The 26,252-nt window shown below is 43.6% G+C and overlaps 1 protein-coding gene across 1 annotated transcript in view; it reads right to left on the reverse strand.

Annotated features, from left to right (window-relative positions):
• Positions 1-4,717: 4,717 nt before the first annotated feature.
• The window catches only part of LRRC36 (leucine rich repeat containing 36), a 55,498-nt gene continuing 33,963 nt past the window's right edge, over positions 4,718-26,252 (reverse strand). Inside the window, exons 7-14 of the mRNA XM_010346780.3 lie at positions 25,559-25,610; positions 23,433-23,873; positions 18,121-18,419; positions 14,182-14,347; positions 12,076-12,221; positions 10,522-10,645; positions 7,229-7,343; positions 4,718-5,050 (exon numbers count right to left, since the gene is read on the reverse strand). Coding sequence (XP_010345082.2) covers positions 4,825-5,050; positions 7,229-7,343; positions 10,522-10,645; positions 12,076-12,221; positions 14,182-14,347; positions 18,121-18,419; positions 23,433-23,873; positions 25,559-25,610 — 1,569 coding nt within the window. The 3' untranslated portion in view covers positions 4,718-4,824. The remainder of the gene's footprint in view (positions 5,051-7,228; positions 7,344-10,521; positions 10,646-12,075; positions 12,222-14,181; positions 14,348-18,120; positions 18,420-23,432; positions 23,874-25,558; positions 25,611-26,252) is intronic.

Below are 26,252 nucleotides of genomic sequence, written 5' to 3' on the forward strand. Positions count from 1 at the left end.
TGACCTGGTTGACGATGATGGGGATAATGACATTCACACCCCAGTGATCTGCTCTGTGTCATCACCCCACTGCATGCCACACACTGCTCATCTCTCCCCTTCCCCTGGCAGTCCTGCCCAGAAAAAGGGACACATAAATTCCCTTCTGTTAGCACAGAGCCGTTCTGTCTGAGGAGACTCCTGAGGTAAGTCCAAAGCCTTTTAGCTGGGCCTGACGGGAGACCTGACATCCAAGCTTGCTTTCCTGTGATCAGTGCCTTGGGTTTGGAGACTCAGCCCCTTCTCCACTTTCACAGCAGGGGCCGACTCCACCTGGGCCAAGCCTTGGCAGAGGCCCCAGAGCCAGGCCTCAGCTCTCAGCCTGCGAACAGGGGCTACCAAGGCAAGTCATTTTGGGCTCTGGCTCAGAATATCAGAAAAGGGAAGGCCAGGCAGAACCTTAGAGAGGAGCTCATCTGACTCCGTAATTTTATAGCTGAGGAAATGCCCAGAGAGTGGAGGGGGCTTCTGCAGACTAGAGGCCAGACTAGCCTTGCCTCCCAGGCCAGGCTCTTTCCAGCAAGCAAGCCCCAGCACTGACTTCTAAAACTGGGACTGGCTGACTGGTGATGGGGCTTGGCACCCAACACCAGCCTGTGGTGGCAGGCAGGGCATCCCTCAGTGAAGGGGCCTCCTCTTTGATGCCCTCCCATCTGTTCCACATCCCCGGTGGGTGAAGGGGAGGCCTCTCTGGACCTGAGGATGCCTGGGCGTTCCCAGATCATCTCACTAAGGTGCTGAGTGTTTGACAGAGCTATTCCCAAGCTAAGGCTTTCAGGCCACCTCTCCTTCCTTCCTTGCTGTGACAATGGGGCTGAATGGGACTTTAGGGCCTACCCAGGAGAGAGTAGCTCCCAAAGGGGTTAGAAAAGGCATAAAAGGCCCAGTTCCCAAATGCCTGCTTTCCCCACCCAGGTCACAAGGCAAAGCAGCACCATTGTTTACCCTCTCATCCCACAGGCTGTTGGGGGGTGGTCCTGCCCAGGTGGCCTCACGTCCCTGGAGCCCAGCTTACCTTAGGGACAGGGTATAGCAGAATAGTGTGGCTGGAGACAGGAATGTCAGGCGGGAATCAGCAGGCAGCAGGTGGGCACCTTGCCACAGCAGAGCCTTGCCTTGCAGCGCAGCTCCTCCTGATCCGGCTGACCGCTTCTCCTTGAGTGGCCCAGGGAAGAGCTTCAGGGACCTTCAGGCAGACCCTCCCACCAGCAAATGTTAAGAGGTAGAATGGAAGGCGTTTAATGAAAAAAAAAAAAAAAAAAATGCAGAGGAACAATTCCTCTAGCCTTGGAGAATTTGTTTGAATTGCAAGCTCTACTTAAAATGAGCATAATAGGAGTGAAAACCAAACCCTCTGGCTTTCACCAAAACAGCCTCACAGGGAAGCAAATTTAATTGTGTTCCAAATTGGGCCAGGCTCCCACTATTCCCACTGCAGGTGACAGTACCATCCAATGGTAGAGGGACCAGCAGCTCCTCCTTTACTGTGACTGGCAGTGTGGCTTGGAGGAACACAGAGAGAATGGTTGAGCCCCCAAGCCGCACCTCATAGGAGTAAACCCCCCTCTTCTCAAAATGCCATTAGGGAGCCTAAGGGAATTCAAAGCCCACTCAGGGCCAGGAGGACCCTAAGACCAAATGGGTCTAGGAGAATCTGGCATATGGCAGTGGCCTAGCAATGCCACTGCTCCTCCCCTAGCAGTGTCCTTGTGGTTGAAAGCTTTGGATACCCTTGCTAGTAAAATCAGGCTGGACAAAGGAGAGGTTAGGATTGGAGGGACGGAGCCTTTAAAAACCTGCTCTGTCCTGAAATACAGCAGGGGGAAAAATAATTTTAAAAAAATAAAAAAAATAAAAACCTGCTCTGTATGGCTGGGGAAGTCCCAACCTGAGAGTGGCTCTGCCCCTCCCTCTGGGCACAGAACCTCCCTGAGGACCAGTCTCTTGTTTGCTTTCTGGTGGTAGTGCCAGGCCTAGGCTGTGGGATTCTGCTCCATGTGTTGTCTGCTTGTTTCAAGGGCCCTCTGCTCTCTATGTTGAGTCCAGTTAGCCCCGCAGGGTGACAGCTCTTTGGCTTTCTCCTGACATCACAACCCCTACCCCTGCCCTCTAGACCAAGTGCCATATAGGGAAAAATCAGAAACACAGAGGACTTCCCCAGGAGTGGCCAGCAACCCTAGCAGGTGCCTGGCCTGGGGCAGGGTCAGCCACTTTCAATGACAATGGAAAATAGGGGGGAGAGTGGCTCGGGGTGGGCCAGGCTCTTTAGAGGTGTCCTGCGCAGATTCTGGGGCTGGCACCATCAAAAGTTCATAGGGAAGCAGGAAGGGCTGGGGTGCAGGAAAGCAGTGTATTATTCCTCCCCACCCCCTGGTATGTCCGTTAGGTTGGCCTGTACACTGGGCTGAGACCCTGAAATATGGCAACTCAGGGATGCAAGGCCACTGGCTGACACTCCCCTACCTGGGCAAGATGATTTGGCTGTCTCTCAGTGAGACAAAGACAGGCCCAGAAGAGTGGCAGTGGGGGTGCAGGGAGGCTGCTCTTACTGATGTTTCCACAGAGCACAAGCTTGTTCTACCTCCCTCAGAGCCTCGCAGCTCAAAGAAACCTCTGGCTCCTCTGTACAAGCTGCTTTTGGGAAGCCACTTAAAATCTAGAAGTCTGTGGATTTATAATAAGTTAGAAACTTGTGACAGTCATGTCTCATTAGAATGGTGGTGGCACTCCTTCCCTGCACAGCACAGAATCAGGGGTGCAAATAAGTTGTCTAATCCTTCCACCTGTCTCTGTCTCTGAGGTGGCCCTGAAGGTGAAGAGAAGTACCACGTGGCATTAGCTGAAAATCCTTCACCCTTTACACACTCTCTGGTGACATTAGCGCTCTGGGAGGCCACTGAAGCAGAAACATATTTAGAACTACTTGCATCATCTTTCCCCATTGATTTTTTAAAGCCCAATCAGGATTAAAAGTACAGAGCACCCACATGTAAACTGGATGCTGAGCCCAAAGCTCAGTATTCAGAAATGGCTTATCTAGTGTGGCCTGCTTCTGCCTCCTCTCTGGGCTGTCTGGCTCCCTTTTGGTCCTCCCCTACTTCACACCATGGTCAACTCATTCTCATAAAGAAAGCTGCTGCTTTTTTTTTAGAAGACAGGGTTTTGCTCTGTTGCCAGGCTGGAGTGTGGTGGTGCAATCATAGCTTACTGCAGCCTTGAACTTTTGGACTCAAGCGATCCTTGTGCCTCAACCTCCCTAGTAGTTGGGCCCACAGGCATGTATCACCACACCTGGCTAACTTTAAAATGTTTTTTTTGTAGCCGGGCGCGGTGGCTCCAGCCTGTAATCCCAGCACTTTGGGAGGCCGAGGTGGGTGGATCACGAGGTCAAGAGATGGAGACCATCCTGGTCAACATGGTGAAACCCCATCTCTACTAAAAATACAAAAATTAGCTGGGCATGGTGGTGCGTGCCTGTAATCCCAGCTACTTGGGAGGCTGAGGCAGGAGAATTGCCTGAACCCAGGAGGCGGAGGTTGCGGTGAGCCGAGATCGCACCATTGCACTCCAGCCTGGGTAACAAGAGCGAAACTCCGTCTCAAAAAAATAAAAAATGTTTTTTTGTAAAGATGGGGTCTAACTTGCTTTGTAAAATGATCAAAAAAAAAAAAAAAAAAAAAGAGATGGGGTCTACCTGTGTTACCTAGGCTGGTCTCAAACTCCTGGTCTCAAGCTATCCTCCCACCTCATCTCCCTCAGTACTGGGATTACAGGCAGGAGCCCCTGTACCTGGTACTGAGAAAGCTTCTCAAACCCAGTCTGTCACTCCTCTGCCTTCCCAATCTAAAATCTTCAAGGAGCGGTGCAACCTTGCTCCTGCTTACCTCCTCTCAGCCCCTCAGCTCCCTAAAGAAACCATGTCCCTTCCCATTTCCCGGCCTTCTCACATGCTGCTGCTCTCTGCAGCTTCTCCCCACTGCTCTCGCTCTCAGCCACATGCTTTGCCTGGTAACCTCTTCATGTCTCCCCCCTTCATGAAAGATCACTTGCTCTGGGGACATTCTCATGACATTATACCTCTTCCATGTCCCACATTTCTGTCCCTGCCCCACTATCCCACTGTGGGGGGGGGGGGTTCCAGACTCTTCTATGTACTCTTGGCCTAGGAGGCTCTGCATCCCCTGTACCTGCTACCGTTCTTATTCATTCTTCAGCTTCCATTCAAACAAGCCTTATTGACGCCCTCTCCAATCCTACAGTGGGCATTATTCGCTCTTTCTCCCTCTTCAGGGCATCTCTGGGCTTTTGTTTAGACCTATTTGGTACCAATCCCAAGCTTTGGGCCCCATCACATTAGTTTTTGCTTTTTTCCTTAACTAAATAGTTGGCTGCTCCAGGGCAGACACCAGATGTTGTCAGCTTTTCACCATGGCAGGAGGTAATCAAACCCTGTTTGATGAATCTGGCGAATGTTCTTTTTAAATTTTCTACCACACAGTTGCAAATGACACAGGGGAAAAATGTCTAGCGTTTTTTTCCCTTTCAACATTTTCAGCCAAATATCTCTATGCAATGTCTGTACAATAGCTGGGACCAAGTGCCAACTATTTCTGTGGGCAGAAGGAAAGAATGACTTAATAGGAGGAGATAAATAAAAAGTGGGACTGACACAATCTAATTAGAATACATTTCTTTCTTAATCTTTGTGAGTACATACATCATACTGGTGGCAATGGTGGTGAGAGCCTGTGTGTGGACCAGGGAAGCTGTGGTGTGAGTTTCATGCTAGCTCCATAAGCCAGGCTCTGGGGTAGCATCCGAGACGCTCTGTATTAGATACTGACCGGTGTCATGTGCCACTGGTGAGGAGGAAGACAACGTGCTTTTCCCAAAGGGCGATGATCTCCCCAGATGATGACCCTTCTCAGGAGGCAGAAGCGCTTTCCCGGAATAACCTTTTGGCTCCTTATTCAGCTGCTGCAGCAGATACTCATTAGTTACCACCAGGGATCTGAGGTCCGAGGGAAAAAGGCAGTCATGAAATCATAAAAGCAAGAGAGATACCATGCAGACCCAAAATGTTTCCCAAAGACAAATGTGAAATGAAATCATATCTTTAAATAGAAAGAACTGTCCAATTTATGATTATTTTAAAAGCAGACCTACAGTTTCTTCATTACAATTCTGTTTGATTATGTTCCAGACTTACTGAAGCAATAATACATTTCCCATTTTATATATAGCTAATGGTTGTTCAGTTCTCTCCAAAGCACTTTGATGATGAGGTAAGTAGAAGCCCTGGGTCACTGGCACCTGATCAGACCTCCAATTTCTACCCCAATTGTAACACCTATTTCTAATCTATCCTGCCACTGCAGTTCACTAATGGTGCCAGTCATGAGTGTATTGAACTCTGCATTACCATCTAATTTTTTTTTTTGAGACAAGTTTCGCTTTTGTTGCCCAGGCTGGAGTACAATGCAGATCTCAGCTCACTGCAACCTCTGCCTCCTGGATTCAAGCAATTCTCCTGCCTCAGCCTCCCAAGTAGCTGGGATTACAGGCATGTGCCACCATGCCCAGCTAATTTTGTATTTTTAGTAAAGACAGGGCTACACCATGTTGGTCAGGTTGGTCTCAAACTCCGGACCTCAAGTGATCGACCCGCCTTGGCCTCCCAAAGTGTGAGATTACAGGTGTGAGCCACCACACCCAGTCTGTATTATCATCTAATGTTAAAAGCCATCCACACACTATAGTACCATTTTTAACAGCAAAATATGTTAACCTAAATGTCCATTTATAGAGGACTAATTAAATGAATGGTATATCATCCACACAACTGAGCACTATGCAACTAGAAAAAGGAATGAGAACTAACTCTACACACCACTATAAATGGATTTTCATAAAATGTTAAAGCAACACTGTGTGTTCTTATGTAATAATGGGGAAATACAAATATACACTCCTAAAATAGAAGGATACAAATATACACACCTACAATACAAGGACAGTGGGAGGGAAGGAAAGGATAGCAAAGACAGGTAAGGAAGCTGGATTTTTCTGGATTTATCTTATAGAGTTGACATTGGGACTGTGTAAATGTTTTACATAATTTTGAAAATAAGATTAAATCAGAATTAAAAAAAAAAAAATCCATAAGAATCAGAAGCAAAATAAAACAAAGGAACCTGTATGGTTTAACGCACATAAGGATTATTTCCATTTAATTTAAAAGAGAGTATTTTGACTGTACATCACTAAAGCAATATATCCTAATGTTTTGAAAGTGTGGTCTCCAGACCAGCAGCAACAGCATCACCCAGAAGCTAATTAGAAATGCAAATGTTCAGTTCCCAACCCAGACCTGCTAACTCAGAAACTGTGGGGTGAGGCCCAGCAATCTGCATTTCAACACATACTTCGAGTTAATTCGGAGGCATATCCAAGTTTGAGCACCATATTATGCTATTCTGTTTACTTTTGTAATGTTTGAAATAATTATAATGAAAAGCTTTTCAGGACAATCCAGAATGGTTCTGGGTCTAATCCTCTGAATATAAAGCTAACCAAATGAAAATCAGGCAGTGAAATTGGAGGTTGAAGGTTTGGGGATGAAGTGCAGTGAAAGTCCTCATAAATTATTGGCAAGCCAAAATCTCAAGGGCTTCTGTAAATGTAGCCATAGTCTTGAGGTGTCATCTGATTTTTTTGCCTGGCTTGTATCCTGGGGGTGATGTTCTTTAAGGGCTGATGCTGTTGAGCTCCTCTGAAGGAAACGCATACTTCGGGTTCTTTGCCTATCACTCCCTGCCGAGTGCTCTTGAAGTCTTCTGTTACCGATAGCAGGCATTTTCCAGAGGAGCCAGATGGCTGATTTTAGGGGTATATACTGACCTCCCAAAAAAGTTAACTGACCCAAACAAAGGTCCCATCAGATCCAGTGAGAAGCTAATTATCGAGGTGTTGTAACCCACCAACACTAGCAAAGACAATTAGTCCCTGGTGTGTCCTGGGAAGCAGTAATTTTTATAATCCCTGAGCTAATAGACCAGATACAGGAGGTTTATACACAGAATGGAGTTAATTTGCAAAGTGCATAGATATTAACTTTCCAGGTAAAACAAAGGAGACAGAAGGAGTGAATATCTGCTTCTAGAAGCAAGCTATATAGACACTCTCCTACCTTTGACTTTCATGGAGAACGGCAACTGTCTCCTCCAGCTTTTTCAGCTGGGCAAGCTCCTGGTTCAGGCAAGCCACCTGCATGGTCAGCTGTTGGTTTTTGTGCAGAAGATCATCTACAAAGGGCACAGTAGCCAGGGGTGAACAGGATTCCAAGCTGCTAGTCTTTGAGCAGAATATAAGTATTGAGATGGACATCTTGAGAATTGGGGGCCCCATGGCATCAAACTTCACACTCCATTCACCATTCTCTTACTTGGAGACAGGAGATCGGTAGCAAGAATACGGGGTTTAGCAACAGATCTGAATTAAAATTCAGCCACTTAATATTGCACATGTTAGTTCATTTTTCTGACTTTCATTAGAGCTAAAAACCTTGCCACTTAGCACTGTTATGAGGATTAAATGAGACATCTACCCTCACTTAGCATAAGCAGTCAATAGATACTAAGTCTCACTCTATTCTCCATTTTAGTTTGTTTTGTACATCCTTCTCTTCCTATGTAGTATATGAAAACATCTAGAATAGTGTCAGACACACAGTAATAACTCAATTAATACTTGTAGAAACTTAAATTGTGTCTAAGACACTCATACCTAACTTCCCCAATATGCTACCATTACCTGCAATAATAAGGTAGGTAAGAGAACAGGGACTCTGGTTGTAATGATGTCAGTCTTCTATAATAGTGCTTCTTAAACTTTTTTTTTTCTTCTGAGATGGAATTTTTCTCTTGATGCCCAGGCTGGAGTGCAATAGCGTGATCTCCACTCACTATAATCTCTGCCTCCCAGGTTCAAGTGATTCTCCTGCCTCAGCCTCCCAAGAAGCCGGGATTATAGGCGTGTGCCACCACACCCACCTAATTTTGTATTTTTAGTAGAGACAGGGTTTCATCATGTTGGCCAGGCTGGTCTTGAGACCTCAGGGGATCTGCCCACCTTGGCCTCCCAAAGTGCTGAGATTACAAACATGAACCACCTCGCCCGGCCTTAAACTTTATTTTGCTTACAAGTCACCTGGGGATCTTGCCAAAAATAGGTTTTAATTCAGTAGGTCTGAGGTGAAGCCCCACTTGTTTAGCAAGCTCCCAGGTGATACTAATGTGGATCACATCTTGAGTAGGAGGGTTCCAGAAGGTGGAAAACAAGGCTGCAAAAGCTTGTTTATCACCAGTAAGCCAAAATACTATACTGGGCCTCCTGGCTGAATGAAAGTAAGAATCTAGTAGATAAATACCTACTTTTAATTTCAAAGTAGGTAAGTGGAGACTGATATCTTGATTATTTGAGCTCGTGAGTATCAGATACTGCTGAGATTTATTTATTTATTTAGTGCTGAGATTTAACAATGGAAATTCAGTGCTTCCATATCAGGACTTCAAAATCAAGTTCTTCATATATGTCCATATACCATAATTTGCTTAGGGGTGCTGAGCTAGTCTGTCAAGGGAAAACTTTATCTAAAATACTGGCCTAAACTATACTGATAATAAAGTAGTACAATCAAGACTTAAATAGGATACTATTTTTCACTTATCACAATGGCAAATTTTGAAAAAATGCCCAGTGTTGTTGGCAGTGTGGAGTGAAGGGGTATTCAAGTACACTGCTGAGGTGAGTGTAAATTGAAACAACTTTCTTGGGAGTTATTTATGTAACAAAAGCCTCAAAAATATTCCATTCTTTGACCCACTAATTCTACTTCTAGGACTGTCTCTTAGGAAAATAGTCTGAAATGTACCAAAGATTTCTGTATATAGACATTAATACAGCATTATTTATAATAGTATAAATATTAGATATTAGGACTCTCAGCTCCATCAAAAGGGAATAACGTTAATCTCAGAAAAGCATTTTGATTCTAGGGTCTTTTCCTTCACTTCAGGTCTTTCTTTTGAATGTTTAGAAATTATTTTATTATTTTAATTTGTTCTTTCATTCTCTACAAGAGCTAGTGAAGGAATAGAAATTATTTAAAATCATTTATATTCTAAATATTATATAACCATTATAATTAATGGTAGCTTTATAACAGCAAACATTAAAAACAACTCTATAGAGACTAAATAGATATGGTATATTGCTGTGATATTGTAGAAATGCCTATACTATGAAATTAATAACATTAAGATGTAGAAATCAGGTCTGTGATTACTTGGGTCAATAGCAGGCGAAACTGACTGCACCAAGGTATGAAAAATTTTCTAGCAATGTTCTATATTTTGATTGAGATCAAACTTAAAATGTGTGCATCTAATTGTATGTAAATGGTTTTTTAAAACCAGGACACAGTTTTATTATTTATTATCATTTTTTGAGAGGGAGTCCTGTTCTGTTGTCCAGGCTGGAGTGCTTGGCTCACTGCAACCTCTGCCTCCCGGGTCAAAGCAATTCTCCTACCTCAGCCTCATGAGTAGCTGGGATTACAGGCACCTGTCACTATGCCTGGCTAAGTTTTGTATTTTTAGTAGAGACAGGATTTCACCATGTTGGCCAGGCTGGTCTTGGCCTGAGTTCAAGTGATCTGTCTGCCTTGGCCTCCCAACATGCTGAGATTACAGGCGTGAGCCACCGCACCTGGCCTATTTTTATTTTTATTTTCTTGAGACAGGGTCTCTCTTTCGCCCAGGCCAGACTGCAGTGGTGTGGTCAAGACTTACTCTAACCTTGAACTGCTGGGCTCAAGTGATCCTTCTGCCTCAGCCTCTTTGGCTCTATAGGTGCACACCAGTGCCTGGCTAATTTCTTATTTTTTATAGGGATGGGATCTCACTATGTTTCCCAGATTGGTCTTGAGCTCCTGGACTCAAGCAATCCTCCCGCCTTGTCCTCCCAAAGTGCTGGGATTGCAGGTGTGAGTCACTGCACCTGCCTAGCCACAATTTTAAATTTGGAGTTAAAAGTATATAGAGAGGTAAGGTAGAAGAAAATATACCGAAGACACTAATGGACGTTATTGCTGGATCATGGGGTTATATTTTCCAAACTTTTACAAAGAATATGTTCTTACTGCTATAATCATAAAAACGTGTCATTCTCAAAATTAATGGCAATAGTAACAACATTTGTACATGATTTCCACTGACAAGAGCTTCCTCTGGTAACTCAAGCCACCTGCATTACAATTCTCTGAGGCAAGATGATTGTTTCCGTTAACTGCCAGGAAAACTGATGACCAAGTAGGCCAAAGGCAGCCACATGAGCTAGCATGATGAAGGTTACTAAATGGGTCATCTATAAACAAACCGTTGTCTTGAGAGGTCCCATCTATCATGGCTTTCCTCAACTTACCATAAGTATGTGACTGTTGCCCACTCACAATTGAGATGGCAGCACCTTCCTCCAACTGTTGAATTTTTTCTGACAAAATGAGGTTTTCCTCCAGCACTCTGACCAGTTTTTGCTTCAAACTTTCCTTTAGATCAGAAAACAAAATACAAGTACATTAAGAATCTGACATTCTAGGCTGGGTGTGGTGGCTCATCCCTGTCATCCTAGCACTTTGGGAGGCCAAGGCTGGTGGATTACCTGAGCTCAGGAATTCAAGATCAGCCTGGGCAACAGGGTGAAACCCAGTCTCTACTAAAATATGAAAAAATTAGCCAAGTATGGCAGTGTGTGCCTGTAATCCCAGCTACTTAGGAGGCTGAGACAGGAGAATAGCTTGAACCCGGGAGGCGAAGGTTGCAGTGAGCCAAGATAGTGCCACTGTACTCCAGCCTGGGTGACAGAGTGAGATTCCATCTCAGGAAAAAAAAAAAAAATCTGACATTCTAAGGCATGTTTATAGAACTGAAAGCTCTTTACCTCTATTTAGTGATAGACTGAATGGAAGTCAGCATCTCTTTCTCACTAAAATTTTAATTTATTGGTAAATACAACTCAAATGCAGTAAACAAATTTATCACATGGACTAGCAATCTTTCTTATGAGTTATCTACTACTATGGCAGAACAAATGGTCATTTTGACAAGTAGCCAGCATTCTTAGTCAACTATCTAAAGTTTCTAGAACTGAACTTGGTGTCTGAAAATCCTTTAATGTTAAGAAAAGCAGCTGGGTGCAGTGGCTCATGCCTGTAATCTCAGCAGTTTGGGAGGCCAAGGTGGGTGGATCACCTAAGGCAGGAGTTTGAGACCACCCTGCCCAACATGGTGAAACACCGTCCCCACTAAAAATACAAAAGTTAGCAGGTGTGGTGGCAGGCACCTGTAGTCCCAGCTACTCAGGAGGCTGAGGCAGGGAGAATGGTTTGAACCCGAGAGGCAGAGGTTACAGTGAGCCAAGATGGCACCACTGCACTCCAGCCTGGGTGACAGAGTAAGACTCCGCTTCACCACCTCGTCAAAAAAAAAAAAAAAAAAAAAAAAGGAAAAAAAGAGAACAAAGCATGGGGATAAGTCCTTCTTCCTCTCCTAGAGTCAGTAGGCTGATGCTCTAGAATGGGCCCTGGCCCCTGGTTCAGGGCTCTCGTCTTCATTAGAAGGGAGGAAAAATAATCCCAGATACATTTGCTGGGATCAAACCAGAACCTTCAAGAATATGATGCTAAACATTTCCACTCTAGGGTGTTTTGGAATTTTTGTTTGTTTGTTTCTTCTCATTTTGAGTCTTTCTTTAGAATTTTTGGATTAGGGTTAGAATGAGGGCGTCATCCATGCAGAATCGCCAAGTTGTCCCTGTCCTAGCAAGTTTTGTATTCCTCTAGCAGTTTGGGAGGCCAAGGTGGGTGGCCTTTTGCCATGTTTTGGTTAGATGTTCGTGGTGATGTTGATCATTAGAGCACAGAGATATTCTTGTCCTGCTGCTCTGTTTTTTTCTAAAGGAATATGAGAGGGGGCATACCATGTCATTAGGGACCAGCTGCCCAGCCTCCTTCAGTTCAGCCTCCCTCCTGCAGAAGGCTTTCGTCGTGTCTTCAGGACGTGAGCGATACCTCGGCTGAGAAGGAGCCGGGACTACCAAAGACAGAAGCAAATCTCGGGCAGGACCTGCCAAAAATTCAGGATGGGCACATGGGCCAATCTTAAAAGCTAAAGCACAGCATTCCCAGTGAGTAACTACCAGCTCTCTGGATCAAGTAGGGTAATCTAATATCTCCTTTTTACCAGAATTTAGTAAGTGACTGAGACAGGTGTTTTTAAGAGGACAAGAAATTATAGGCCGGGCACAGTGGCTCACGCCTATAATCCCAGCACTTTGGGAGGCCAAAGTGAGCGGGGATCACCTGAGGTCGGGAGTTTGAGACCAGCCTGACCAATATGGAGAAACCTGTCTCTACTAGAAGAAAAAAAAAATTAGCTATTCGTGGGCTAATTTTTTTTTACAGGTGGGCGCCTGTAATCCCAGCTACTTGAGAGGCTGAGGCAGGAGAATTACTTGAATCTGGGAGGTGGAAGTTGCAGTGAGCTGAGATCGTACCACTGCACTCCAGCCTGGGCAACAAGAATGAAACTGTCTCAAAAAGAAAGAAAAAAAGATAGAAATTATATCCTATGGAGAAATATCAGCAGCCCCTTGTGAGTGCATGATTTCTTAGTCATTGATTCGTGGCCCTGGGGATAATTGCCTACAAAATGGAAGCAATAGGTCAACATGGGAAGGAAAATAACTGTGTTAGGATTTCATCTTCTGTATGTCCCTTTAGACTTTTTTTTTTTCTAAGGTGGAGTCTTGCCCTGTCACCAGGCTGCAATCTCAGCTCACTGCAATCTCTACCTTCTGGGTTCAAGCCATTCTTCTGCCTCAGCCTCCAAGTAGCTGAAATTACAGGTAAGCACCATCACACCCAGCTAATTTTTGTATTTTTAGCAGAGACAGGGTTTCACCATGTTGGCCAGGATGGTCTTGATCTCCTGACCTTGTGATCTGCTCACCTCGGCCTCCCAAAGTGTTGGGATTACAGGTGTGAGCCACAGCACCTGGCCTAGACATTTTTAGTGTTTTTTTTTCCCCCCACCAAAAAATGCTAACTCTCCTTAATTCTTTTCCCCCTAACATTTTTTAAAAGGTTTTTTTCAAGCCCAAGAAACTTTCAAGTTTCTAGTTTCCACCCCCACCCCCGAGACAGTCTTGCTTTGTTGGCCAGGCTGGAGTGCTATGGCATGATCTTGGCTCACCGCAACCTCTGCCTCCTGGGTTCAAGCAATTCTCCTGCCTCAGCCTCCCGAGTAGCTGGGATTACAGGTGCACACCACCATGCCCAGCTAATTTTTGTATTTTTAGTAGAGACGGGGTTTCACCATCTTGGCCAGGCTGGTCTCGAGCTCCTGACCTTGTGATCCACCCACCTAAGCCTCCCAAAGTGTTGAGATTATAGGCATGAGCCACCGTGCCCGGCCAAGTTTCTAGTTTTTACTTAAACTTTTACCACCACCAAAAGTTCCTTATTCTTCTAGTAAATAGCCAGTAAACATGTTAAGGCTCAAAAAGAAAACAACAACAAATAAATGCATGAAGCCGGCATTTGCAAAACTGTTTTCCACCATGTTTCTAAAAAAGAACCACTAAAGAGAGTCCAGGTCATTTACTCATTTGAGTTTTTCAAATCATAACATTCTAACACTCATCTCAAAACTCTGATGATCAAACCCAATTTCTGTTGTATTCATTATTGGCACTTTCCCAAGGATCATAAAATCTTAGAAAAAATTAATATACTCACTAATTTACACATCTGGTTACTCTATATATTACCAAAGACTACCAAAAATTCACAGAAGGAACAAAACAATCATAAAACAACTGGAAAAGGTGATGCTTTTTTAAAATAATGAAGAAGAATATGAGAAAAATGCAGATTTGTTAACTATGATGTCTTTGAGATGTTTCAGGATGCAATCATGAGAACAACTTTCCTTGCAACTGAAGCGGGCTAAGTGGCTTTTAGCAGAACATAGAGCAGAAGCGAAGTCCAGCTCCTCTCCAGGGACAGAGAATGCATTCACTCACCGAGAAATTTCTTGTTGAGGAGGAGGGAGCCGGAGCCATTCCAGTGCTTATCCACAAGCTCCAGGAGCTGTCTGAGGACAGTGGCCACATGGGGGGTTCTGGCAGAGATGGGGGGACTGTGGTTTCCAGGCAAACCATGCAAACTACCCAGGTCACTAGAGAGAGGCTCAAGAGAAAAAAAAAACAACAACAACAACAATAAGAAATACAAAACCCCAACCATTTGTCATTCTTACACAATAAGGGAAGTAAGAATTTAGACAGTTAGACTTTTTAAAAAGTAAAAAAGATGATTTCATCTTTCAGTTTGGATTGGAATGGCATTTATGCCCAAGAAAAAAACATAAGATATTCAAGGATAATTTCAAGGTAACAGTATCTTCTATCACAATTTTTAATAGAAATTTTCAGGCCAGGCACAGTGGCTCATGCCTGTAATCTAAGCACTTTGGGAGGCCGAGGCGGACAGATCACTTGGGCTCAGGAGTTTGACATCAGCCTGGCCAACATGCTGAATCCCTGTCTCTACTAAAAATACAAAAATTAGCCAGGCATGGTAGTGGGCGCCTGTAATTCCAGCTTCTCAGGAGGCTGAGGCAGGAGAATTGCTTGAACCCGGGAGGGGGAGGTTGCAGTCAGCCAAGCTTGTGCCACTGCTCTTAAGCCTGGGTGACAGAGCAAGACTATGTCATAAACACACACACACACACACACACACACACACACACACACACTCACACACATACACACACAATAATAATAGAAATTTTCAGAAGAAAATTAAAAATTTGTTATTGGACACCTACATCTATGGTTCGATATTATATAACAGAAAGATTAAATTGCAGAACATTTAAAAAATAGTATTTTATAAAATAAATGGAGGAGTAATATAATAAATTATAACTCAAAGTAAGCTTATATTCAATATATTAATATATAATAAACATAAATATTCTATAATATTTATTTAAGACAGGGTCTCGCTCTGTACCCAGGCTAGAGTACAGTGGTGTGATCTTGGCACACTGCAGCCTTGAACTCCTGGCTCAAGTGATCCTCCTACCTCAGCTTCCCAAATAGCTGGGACTACAGGTGTGCACCACCATGCCTGACAAATTCTATATTTAATTTATTTATTTATTGAGATAGAGTCTCACTCTATTGCCCAGGCTAGACTGCAGTAGCATGATCTCTGTTCACTGCAACCTCGGCCTCCCAGGTTGAAGCAATTCTCGTGACTCAGTCCCCAAAGTAGCTGGGATTACAGGTGTGCACCACCATGCCCAGCTAATTTTTGTATTTTTAGTGGAGATAGGGTTTTGCCATGTTGGCCAGGCTGGTCAAAAACTCCTGGGCTGCCTGGAGTGATCTGCGTACCTAGGCCTTCCAAAGTGCTGGGATTACAGGCATGAGCCACCATGCCTGGTTATTTTTTTGGGGTGTGTGTGTGTGTGTGTGTGTGTGTGTGTGTGTATGTGTGTGTGTGTTTGAGATAGAGTCTTGCTCTGTCACTCAGGCTGGAGTGCAGTGGCCCGATGTTGGCTCACTGCAACCTCTGCCTCCCGGGTTAAAGTGATTCTCCTGCCTCGGCCTCCTGAGTGGCTGGGACTACAGGTACGTGACACCACATCTGGCTAAGTTTTTGTATTTTGAGTAGAGACATGGTTTTACCATGTTGGCCAGGCTGGTCTCAAACTCCTGACCTCAGGTGATCTGCCTGCCTTGGCCTTCCAAAGTGCTGGGATTACAGGTATGAACCACTGTGCCAGGCCCAGGCCTGCCTTAAACAAAACAAAACAAAACAAAACAAACAAATAAAAAAACTTAAAAAATCCTCTTTTTGGAAATTTTCTGACTTACACCTTTCAGAAATTAAAAAGTATATTTCTTTTATACTCAGCAGCTCTCCTAAAGCTTTCCATAAAGAGAAAAATAATGTCTAACAGAAAAAAAAGAAATAGGAGTTTTTAAGGTCTAGAACAGCACATTGAAATTTTAACATTTACTTATTTATGATTATTTTTTTGTAGAGAGAGGGTCTCCTATGTTGCCCGGGCTGGTCTTAAACTCCTGGCTTCAAGTAATCCTCCACCTCAGCCTCCCAAAGCATTGGGATTACAGGTGTTAGCCACAGTATCTAGCCAGATTTTAATAGAACATGAAATAGAGGTTTAAAAAATTTCCTAGAGCATGTCTTACTAATATAACATCCTAAATATGCTGTTTCTGGATCTTTATTCTAAATACATATTCTATTTTATTTGTCTGGTAAAATAGGCGTGAGGGACTGAGGCCAAAAAACTAAACAAAACATTTCGTGGCCGGGTGCAGTGGCTCAAGCCTGTAATCCCAGCACTTTGGGAAGCCGAGGCAGGTGGATCACGAGGTCAAGAGATCGAGACCATCCTGGTCAACATGGTGAAACCCTGTCTCTACTAAAAATACAAAAAAAGTAGCTGGGCATGGTGGCACATGCCTGTAATCCGAGCTACTCAGGAGGCTGAGGCAGGAGAATTGCCTGAACCCAGGAGGCGGAGGTTGCAGTGAGCCGAGATCGTGCCATTGCACTCCAGCCTGGGTAACAAGAGCGAAACTACGTCTCAAAAAAAAAAAAAAAAACATTTCAAGACTGCCCCCTTTGGTGCACAAAAATTATAGCTACTTCCAAAGTTCTGAAAACTGAATAGAAAGTCTTCAAAGAATAAAAAAACAAAAACCCTGTAAACCCACCCCAATGTGTAAGATTTCCAACAACTGAAAAATAAGTAACTAGAAATGGCTGTTTTTGACCAAATCTACTGCTTCCTTACAGGGCAGTAAATGATTAATTGACAAATGGTTTCTATGGCAAAGGTTCTTGGGTCCAAGGGAAGAGAGGACCCTCAGAGCTGGGGTTCCTCTAACCACATGGATGGATCTTCCTCATGATGGAAGTAGAGCCTGGAGAAAAATGAACATTCAAACAGACAAGAGAGGAGAGTGGAAGGCATACTCCATGAGGGATGTATGCAAAGGCTGGAGCAAAACTTGTTAAGAACTGATAATGATAAAGTTTTACTGTATGACACTATCATACTATGAGATTTTGTAAAATGAATTATATGTATATTGTTTATGTGGGACAGGTTCTTGATTTTTCATTCATTCTGTGAACTACTTTCAGCTAAAAATCCCTTGGATAATCTAATTCATCTTCTGCTTGCTGTTACATTGGGGAAAAAAAATTTTAAATCATTTTAACTTCTAGACAGAAAAGCAAAGCAATGCTTTTATTATTATTATTATTATTTTTTATGAAATTGAGTCACTCTGGCACCCAGGCTGGAGTGCAGTAGCACAATCTCGGCTCACTACAACCTCTGCCTTCCAGGTTCAAGTGAGTCTCCTGCCTCAGCCTCCTGAGCAGAGTAGCTGGGACTACAGGCGCACGCCACCACACCCAGCTAATTTTTGTATTTTTTTAGTAGAGACGGGGTTTTGCCATGTTGACCTGGCTGGTCTTGAACTCTTAACCTCAGGTGATCTACCCACTCGGCCTCCCAAAGTGCTGGGATTACAGGCACACACTACTGCACCCAGCCTGAAGCAATGCTTTTATATGAACTATTTCAAGTTAGTCATGTGTGGCAGAAGCAAATGTGTAAATATGATGAGACTGTAAACATAGATGCTACAAAGATCAGTCTTCAGCTGGAAGTAGATCAGGGACAGTTCTCCCTGTGAAAGAAGTGAGAAAATGGCAGGAGTGGAGGAATGACTTTCCCAAGGGCAGAAGACTCAAAAGCATTAACCTGGAAGTATTAGCCACCAGCCTCTGAAAATCTCTTTGAACTTTTAGCCCTGTTGGTCAGAACCACCTCCACTCCTAACAGAACCCTCATTCTGGTCTTGAACCTGACTTGTTTCTTGCACAAACACAAACAAGCCAACACTTGCCTCGCTGCCTGTAGCATCTCGGAAACCATGCTTTGGATTCAGGTTGGCAAGAATATTGTCCTTCCATTTGAATCCTCTCTTCGATGGGCTTAATGACCTCTTGGTAAAAATCTCTCTGTCTTCTGAAGTCCCAGGAGACAACAGCAGTGTCTGCAGAGGAGTTGCCCTGTTTCCTAGGACCGCGTTGTTTGAGACAGAACCATGTGCTGGTGTTAAATCGCCGAGGCTGGTGGATAATTGTTGCTCTACATTGACGAGTAAAGCAGGGTCACTATTAAAATGGGTTGTGGCATACAGATCTGTGGAGGAAACAGGCTGAGAGATGAACCAGCCCTTTGACTCCCTCATGTCTCACTTCTACCCATACCTGGCCTGTACTCCAAGGGTCATAATAACCACTCCCTAGCATACACCATCAACTCTCTGACAAAACTCCAACTCTGATGGCGTGGTGGCTAATGTTAGTAATTCCAGCACTTTGGGAGGCTGAGGTGGGTGGATCACAAGGTCAGGAGTTCAAGACCAGCCTGGCCAAGATGGTGAAACCCCGCCTCTACTAAAAATACAAAAATTAGCTGGGCATGGTGGCAGGTGCCTGTAATCTCAGCTACTCCGGAGGCCGAGGCAGAGAATCGCTTGAACTTGGGAGGTGGGGTTGAAGTGAGCAGAGACAGCACCACTGCACTCCAGCCTGGGCAACAGAGCAAGACTTTATCTCAAAAAAAAAAAACACCCCAACAAAACCCAAACCTCCAACTCTGGTTAAATCCAATCGTCCACATGTTCCAAGCCTACATCAGAGCAGGGGAACATAGCCGGAGAACAAAATGCATCTGTTCTGACCTTTCTCACTTTAAACTCATGACCACTATTGTAACTGCACTCTTAATGGTGCCTAGTTCTTCTATTTTTTTTTTTTTTTTTTTTTTTTGAGAGAGAGTCTTGCTCTGTTGCTCATGCTGGAGTGCAGTGGTACAATCTCAGCTCACTGCAACCTCTGCCTCCTGGGTTCAAGATATTCTCCTGCCCCAGCCTCCCAAGTAGCAGGTTCTATAGGCATGCTCCACCATGCCCAGCTAATTTTTGTATTTTTAGTAGAGATAGGTTTTCACCATGTCAGCCAGGCTGGTCTTGAACTCCTGGCCTCAAGTGACCCACCAGCCTTGGTCTCCCAAAGTGCTAGGATTACAGGCGTGAGCCACCGTGCCCAGTCTCTCCCAATAGACTCTGGCCAATTTACTCTTCTATTCTTTGAGACAAATACTTCACATCTCTCTTCAAACTTCCAACACCTTCTCTTCCCTCCTTACTCCCAGGCCCCAGCCTCCTTTATTTCACTGAGAGGCAATCAAAGAAAACATCTGAGTGATTACACCATCAAATCTACCAACTCACCTGTATTTGTATTAATAAATTATCTGCATGGCTTCTTCTTACAATAGATGAACTATCTGTACTTTTATCTAAAGCCAGACTCTCCACTGGTGGACTGGATTCCATTTTCTTATAATGGTCCCTTTTCTCCCTGGCATCATCAGTTTTTCCTCTACTAGATCATTTCTACCAGGATCTCCTTGACTCCGTCCCCTCTCCAGCTACAGTTCCATTTCTCTGCCTCCATTTACTACAAAACTCCTTGAAGGGGCTGATATGGGTTGGCTGTGTCCCCATCCAAATCTCATCTTGAATTATAGCTCCTGTATTCCCACATGACATGGGAAGGACCTGGTGTGAGGTAACTGAATCATGGGGGTGGGTCTTTCCCATGCTGTTCTCGTGACAGTAAGTTTCACAAGATCTGATGGTTTATAAAGGGGAGTTCCCCTATACAAGCTCTCTTGCCTGCTGTCATATAAGATGTGTCTTTGCTCCTCATTTGCCTTCTGCCATGGTTGTGGGGCCTCCCTAGCCATGTGAAACTGTGAGTCAATTAAACCTCTTTGCTTTATAAATTACCCCGTCTTGGGTATGACTTTATTAGCAGTGTGAGAACAGACTAAGAGTTGTCTGTATTCAGTAACTCTACTGCCTTGCTTCCAATATTTTCTTTTCTTTTTTTTTTCCTTTGGAGATGAAGTCTAGCTCTGTTGCCCAAGCTGGAGAACAGTGGCATGATCTTAGCTCACTGCAACCTCCACCTCCTGGGTTCAAGCGATTCTCCTGCCTGAGCCTCCCAAGTAGCTGGGACCACAGGCTTGTGCAACCATGCCTGGCACATTTTTGTATTTTTAGTAGAGACGGAGTTTCACTATGTTGGCCAGGCTAGTCTCAAACTCCTCATGATCTGCCCGCCTCAGCCTCCCAAAGTGTTGGGATTATAAGCATGAGCCACCACACCTGGCCCAATTTTTTCTTAACTTCACCTCAGTGAGGCTTTCATTCTCATGCATCTCCTGAAACTGTTCACTAATGTCTTCTTCATTGGCAAATACCATAATCTCAGTCTCAGGTTCCCTCCCTCCCTATCAGGAGCAGCATTTGACCTAGCACTGATCACTCCCTCTTTCTTGAAACACATTCTTCACTTGGCTTCCAGGATATCACTTCCTCTTGGCTTTTTCCCCTGTATCTTACTGGATGCTGTTTTCTCACTCCCTATGATGGTTTCTCTTTATGTACTTCTAATTGTTGGAGGGCTCAGGATCAGTCCTCAGATCTCTTTTCTATCTATATTCACTCCTTCAGTGAGATTTCATCCAGTCTCACAGTTGTACTGCCACCTCATACATTTATAATCTCCAAATTTATATTTCCAGCCATACCTTCTTCCCTAAACTCTGGACTAGTTTGTCCAATTACCAAATTACTCTTGATAAATCTGTACCTCCTATTCTTTTCCATCTGAGTAGATGAAAGCTCCATTTTTCCATTATTCAGAGTAAAAACCATGGAATCGGCCAGGCGCGGTGGCTCAAGCCTGTAATCCCAGCACTTTGGGAGGCCGAGGCGGGTGGATCACGAGGTCAAGAGATCGAGACCATCCTGGTCAACATGGTGAAACCCCGTCTCTACTAAAAATACAAAAAATCAGCTGGGCATGGTGGCGCGTGCCTGTAATCCCAGCTACTCAGGAGGCTGAGGCAGGAGAATTGCCTGAACCCAGGAGGCGGAGGTTGCGGTGAGCGGAGATTGCGCCATTGCACTCCAGCCTGGGTAACAAGAGTGAAACTCCGTCTCAAAAAAAAAAAACAAAACAAAACAACCACCATGGAATCATCATTGACCCTCTTTCTCCCACACTTCATTCTGGATCCATCAGCAAACTATTGGGTGTCCTCTTCAGAATATATCCAGAATCTGACTACTTCTGACCACCTCCACTGCTATCTGTCTAACCCAAGCCATTATCATCTGTTATGTCAGTTCCAATCTCTTAAAGCATTAAAAAAAAAAAATTTCTGTCCTTGCTCCCCATAGTCTATTCTCAACCCAATATCCACAGTAATTCTTTTTTTTTTTTTTTTTTTTTTTTTCTAGACAGTGTCTTGCTCTGTCACCCAGGCTGAAGTGTAGTGGTGTGATCTTGGCTCACTGTAACCTCTGCTTCCTGGATTCAAGTGATTCTCCTGCCTCAGCCCCCTGAGTAGCTGGGATTACAGGCATGTGCCACCACATCCAGCTAATTTTTGTATTTTTAGTAGAGACAGGGTTTCACCATGTTGGCCAGGCTGGTTTCGAACTCCTGACTACATGATCCACCTGCCTCGGCCTCCCAAAGTGTTGAGATTACAGGTGTGAGCCACTGCACCTGGCCCACAGTAATTATTAAGTGAGATCACGTCACTCCCTTGCTGTAAACCCTCCAACTACTTCTGATCTCACCCAGAATAAAAGTGTGGCACCTTTCTTACTTCATCTATACACTCTACTTACTTTGCTGGAGGTACACTGGCTTCCCTGAGGTTCCTTGAACATGACAAGTATGTTCCAGCCTCAGGACCTTTGCATTTATTCCCACTGTCTAGAAAGTTCTCCTCCCAGACCCACATGGCTTACACTCTCACTTCATTCAAGTCTCTACTTTTATGGTGCCTCATCAGAGAAGCTTTCTTGACCATTCTATCCAAAGCATCCCCTCCTCCTTACCACTCTCTATGCCCTTACATAATTTTTCCATAGAACTTACCATAACCTGACATATATTTACATGTTAAAATGTTTGTCAGCCAGGCACGGTGGCTCACGCCTGTAATCCCAGCACTTTGGGAGGCCGAGGCGGGTTGATCACGAGGTCAAGAGATTGAGACCATCCTGGTCAATATGGTGAAACCCCGCTTCTACTGAAAGTACAAAAAATTAGCTGGGCATGGTGGCGCATGCCTGTAATCCCAGCTACTCAGGAGGCTGAGACAGGAGAATTGCCTGAACCCAGGAGGCGGAGGTTGCAGTGAGCCGAGATCACGCCATTGCACTCCAGCCTGGGTAACAAGAGTGAAACTCCGCCTCAAAAAAAAAAAAATGTTTGTCACATGTCTTACCCCATGAGAATGTAAACTCCATGAAAGTAGGGGCTGTCTTTTTATTATGGTAAGATATACACAGAACTTTAGTTTGTTTGCTACTTTATTTGCAGAGCTAGAACAGTGTCTGGGACATGGTAGAAGTTCAATGAGTTTGGTTAAATAAATAAATAACAGAAAAGTGATCTCTATCACTAACTCTGAAACTAACTTCTTCTGTTTTTGTTATTGTTTTTGAGACAGAGTCTTGCTCTGTCACTCAGGCTGGAGTGGAGTGGCCCAATCCTGGCTCACTAAAACCTCCGCCTCCTGGGTTTAAGCAATTCTCGTGTCTCAGCCTCCGGAGTAGCTGGGATTACAGGCACGCACCACCATGCCTGGCTAATTTTCTTTTCTTCCTTTTCTTTTTTTTTTGTATTTTTGGTAGAGATGGGGTTCACCATGTCTACCAGGCTGATCTTGAACTCCTGACCTTGTGATCTGCCCATCTTGGCCTCCCAAAGTGCTGGAAATGCAGGCGTGAGCCACTGCACTCGGCCTGAAACTAACTTTTTCTGAAAGTAACTCAGGATAGAAGTGACTGTGAGTAAAGACTAGATGTCCTGAGATGCTACTTAACTAAAATAGCAAGTAGCTGTGATGCTTACTCTCCTACAAATTTTCCCTATTATACACATCATGTTAAACTCATACCCTACAGATTTCTGGGGGTTCTGAGAACCACTGGTGACCTTGAAATACAACTTAAGAAATGCCAATGCAATTCCAGAAGGGTTAATTCCAAAATTTTCAGTTACACCTTCTATCTTCATGCCTATGAAGAAGACCTGTAAACTGACAAGAAGCTGTTACCTGAACTAAGCTTCAAAAGCCTCCCAGCGCTGGAGTCAGGGTTTGACAGAGAAGTCAATAAGTCTCCACAGGAGTGCGAAGTGGTGGCCTTTATGTCATTTGAAGGCTTTATGCTATACTCTTGATAGTTCTTGCTTCTCTGAGGTCTTTTACCAAGACTTCCATGCAGGGATAGAGTTTGAGAATAACGACTGTCATAATTTTCCAGACCAACATCTGAAGGTAACTGATAGGGATGGATCTGGCTAGAATCACCCACATCCAGGCGTTTACTCAATGAGGCATCATGAGTAAGATAAAAAGTATCAGGTTTTGGTATCAATTCCTTCTCTGGAAAAGAACCTGAAGATTTACTGTCCAAAAAAGATAGTCGGTACCCTTCTCTAGTCATCTTCTCTGGGGATCGGACTGTGGACTGAAGAGGCAAGTAGTGTCTGAACTCTAATCTCCACCAAGGGAAAAAAACAAAACATGGTAAGAATTCTTTGTAGCCCAGCTGGGAGTACCTCTGTTCACTGAACATACTCTCTGTCTGCCAGAGACACTTCTCAGGAAGAAGTGGTTTATAATTCTGATCAATGGCGCATAGTGAGGAAAGGACTTCCACATGGAACACCACCACCACCACCAATAATACGTGGGACTTTTGTGTAAACAGGAAAGAATCTGTAACATTCTGGAGACAAATTTCTTTTCTTTTTCTTTTCTTTATTTTTTTTTGAGACAAGAGTCTCACTTTGTTGCCCAGGCTGGAGTGCAGTGGCACAATCTTGGCTCACTGCAACCTCCGCTTCCCAGGTTCAAGCAATTCTCATGTCTCAGCCTCCCAAGCAACTGGGATTACAGGTACGTGCCACCATGCCAAGCTAATTTTTGTATTTTGAGTGGAGATGGGTTTTGCCATGTTGGCCAGGCTCATCTCCAACTCCTGACCTCAAGTGATCCACCTACCTCGGCCTCCCAAAGTGCTGGGATTATAGGCATGTGATACCATGCCCACCTAATTTTTGTATTTTTTGTATAGATGGGCTTTCACCATGTTGGCCAGCCTGGTCTTGAACACCTGACCTCAGGTGATCCACCTGCCTCGGCCTCCCAAAGTGCTGGGATTATAGACATGAGCCACTGCACCTGGCCCCCCAAATTTTTTTTTCATTAGCCAGGTGTGGTGGTAGTCCTAACTACTTGGGAGACTGAGCTGGGAGGATTGCTTGAGCTCGGAAGTTTGAGGTTATAATGAGCTATGATTGTGCCACTGTACTGTCCAGCCTGGACAACAGATTGAGACCCTGTCTCAAAAAAAAAAAAAAAAAAAAGTGGGAAGAGAGAGAGAATGAACTGCCAACCTAAAAATCTATACCCCCCAAAAAAAATACCTTTCAAGAATGATGGTGAAATAGAGTCATTATCACACAAAGAAAAGCTGAAAGAGCTCATCACTAATAGACCTACACTAAAGTATATACTACTATAAGGCAAGGGAAAATGATATCAGAAGGGAAGTCTGGGAAGAAAAAGGAAGTGAGCAAACAGTAGTAAATAAATGGATAGATTTAAATAAACATTACATAAAAAATAATGTCTTGTGAAGTCTTTAAAAATATAGAGAAATTTAAAAATCAATAATAATAACATGTAAGTCTTCCAAAGATTATTATAGTAAAAGAAAAAAAACTATAAGTCAGGAAAGAGTAAATGGAATAAAGTACTCTAAGGTTTTTGAATTATCCAAAAGACTTAAGGTATTAACATTTAAAAATTATGTAAGTTAAGGACATATATTATCATTTGGGGAATAATACTGAAAGCATAGAAAAAGTACATAACTTACAAACTAGTAGAAGCAAATAGATGAATAAAAAATAATATAAAAGAAGACAAGAAAAGTAAGAAAAAGAATAGTTGGTCAATGCAAAAAAATCAAGAACAAAGGAGGTCAGAATATTCACTCTTTAAGCAGAAAAGTCCCACAGGTTACTAGTCATCCAGGACAGTCTTTCATGAAAGCAGAAATTAGTTGGCTAAATAGGGCCCCCATATTGAGACATCTTCATCTCCCAAGTCCCATCACATCCAGACTTTTCTGATTAGTGTTGGGGGAAAAACTCAGTGAGCAAAATATTTACCATCTTCCTGGTGATTGTCACTTGGCATCTCCCTTCTTGCCACTTCCTGTGTCTAAAAAAAGTTAGAAAGTTTAGGTAGAAGGAAGTCCATGTGCATTCAAATGTGAGCTTATTAGATCAGGGGTTCAGAATACTTTCCTATTAATGGGAAAGACTATCCTTGCAAGCTAGGGAAACGGACCTTTAAGCAAAGGTCCAGTTTAAGTCTATTTTAAAACAGTCACAATACAAGGAGATTCCAGAGTTGCTTGAATATCCTTAGGAGGTAAAGGACATAGCAAACAATGACTGTATTTTCTCTGCTTTAGATAGCTCAGCATAGAAGTTAGACAACGGCTACTTTCCAACCGCTTTTTCTGTTTAAAGCACTCTCAGACTTATTTTACTGGCTGGTAAAGCTATGAACCACAGTAGCTAAGGGGGTTTTAATAGGCTGAAAATTAATCAGAAGCATAACTAGGCAAGGATTAAAGCGAAATGGAAAGCCATCTAGGGTTTGCTTTTAAAAAAATTATCTTAAAAGTATTAAGTATCTTTTTGGTAGTCATGGAGAGAAAGAAATCCCACTTCCTTATTACTTAAACTAAAAACATATAGCAAGCTATTCAATTTCCTTTTTTCTCACTTTAAGAAGTAATTTCAGAGAAGTTTTTTGTTTGCTTTTTTATCTAAGAAGTGCTATTTAACTGGAGAT

This window comes from Saimiri boliviensis, chromosome 1 (genome assembly GCF_048565385.1).
Source record: "Saimiri boliviensis isolate mSaiBol1 chromosome 1, mSaiBol1.pri, whole genome shotgun sequence".
NCBI classification, from domain to species: Eukaryota; Metazoa; Chordata; class Mammalia; order Primates; family Cebidae; genus Saimiri; species Saimiri boliviensis.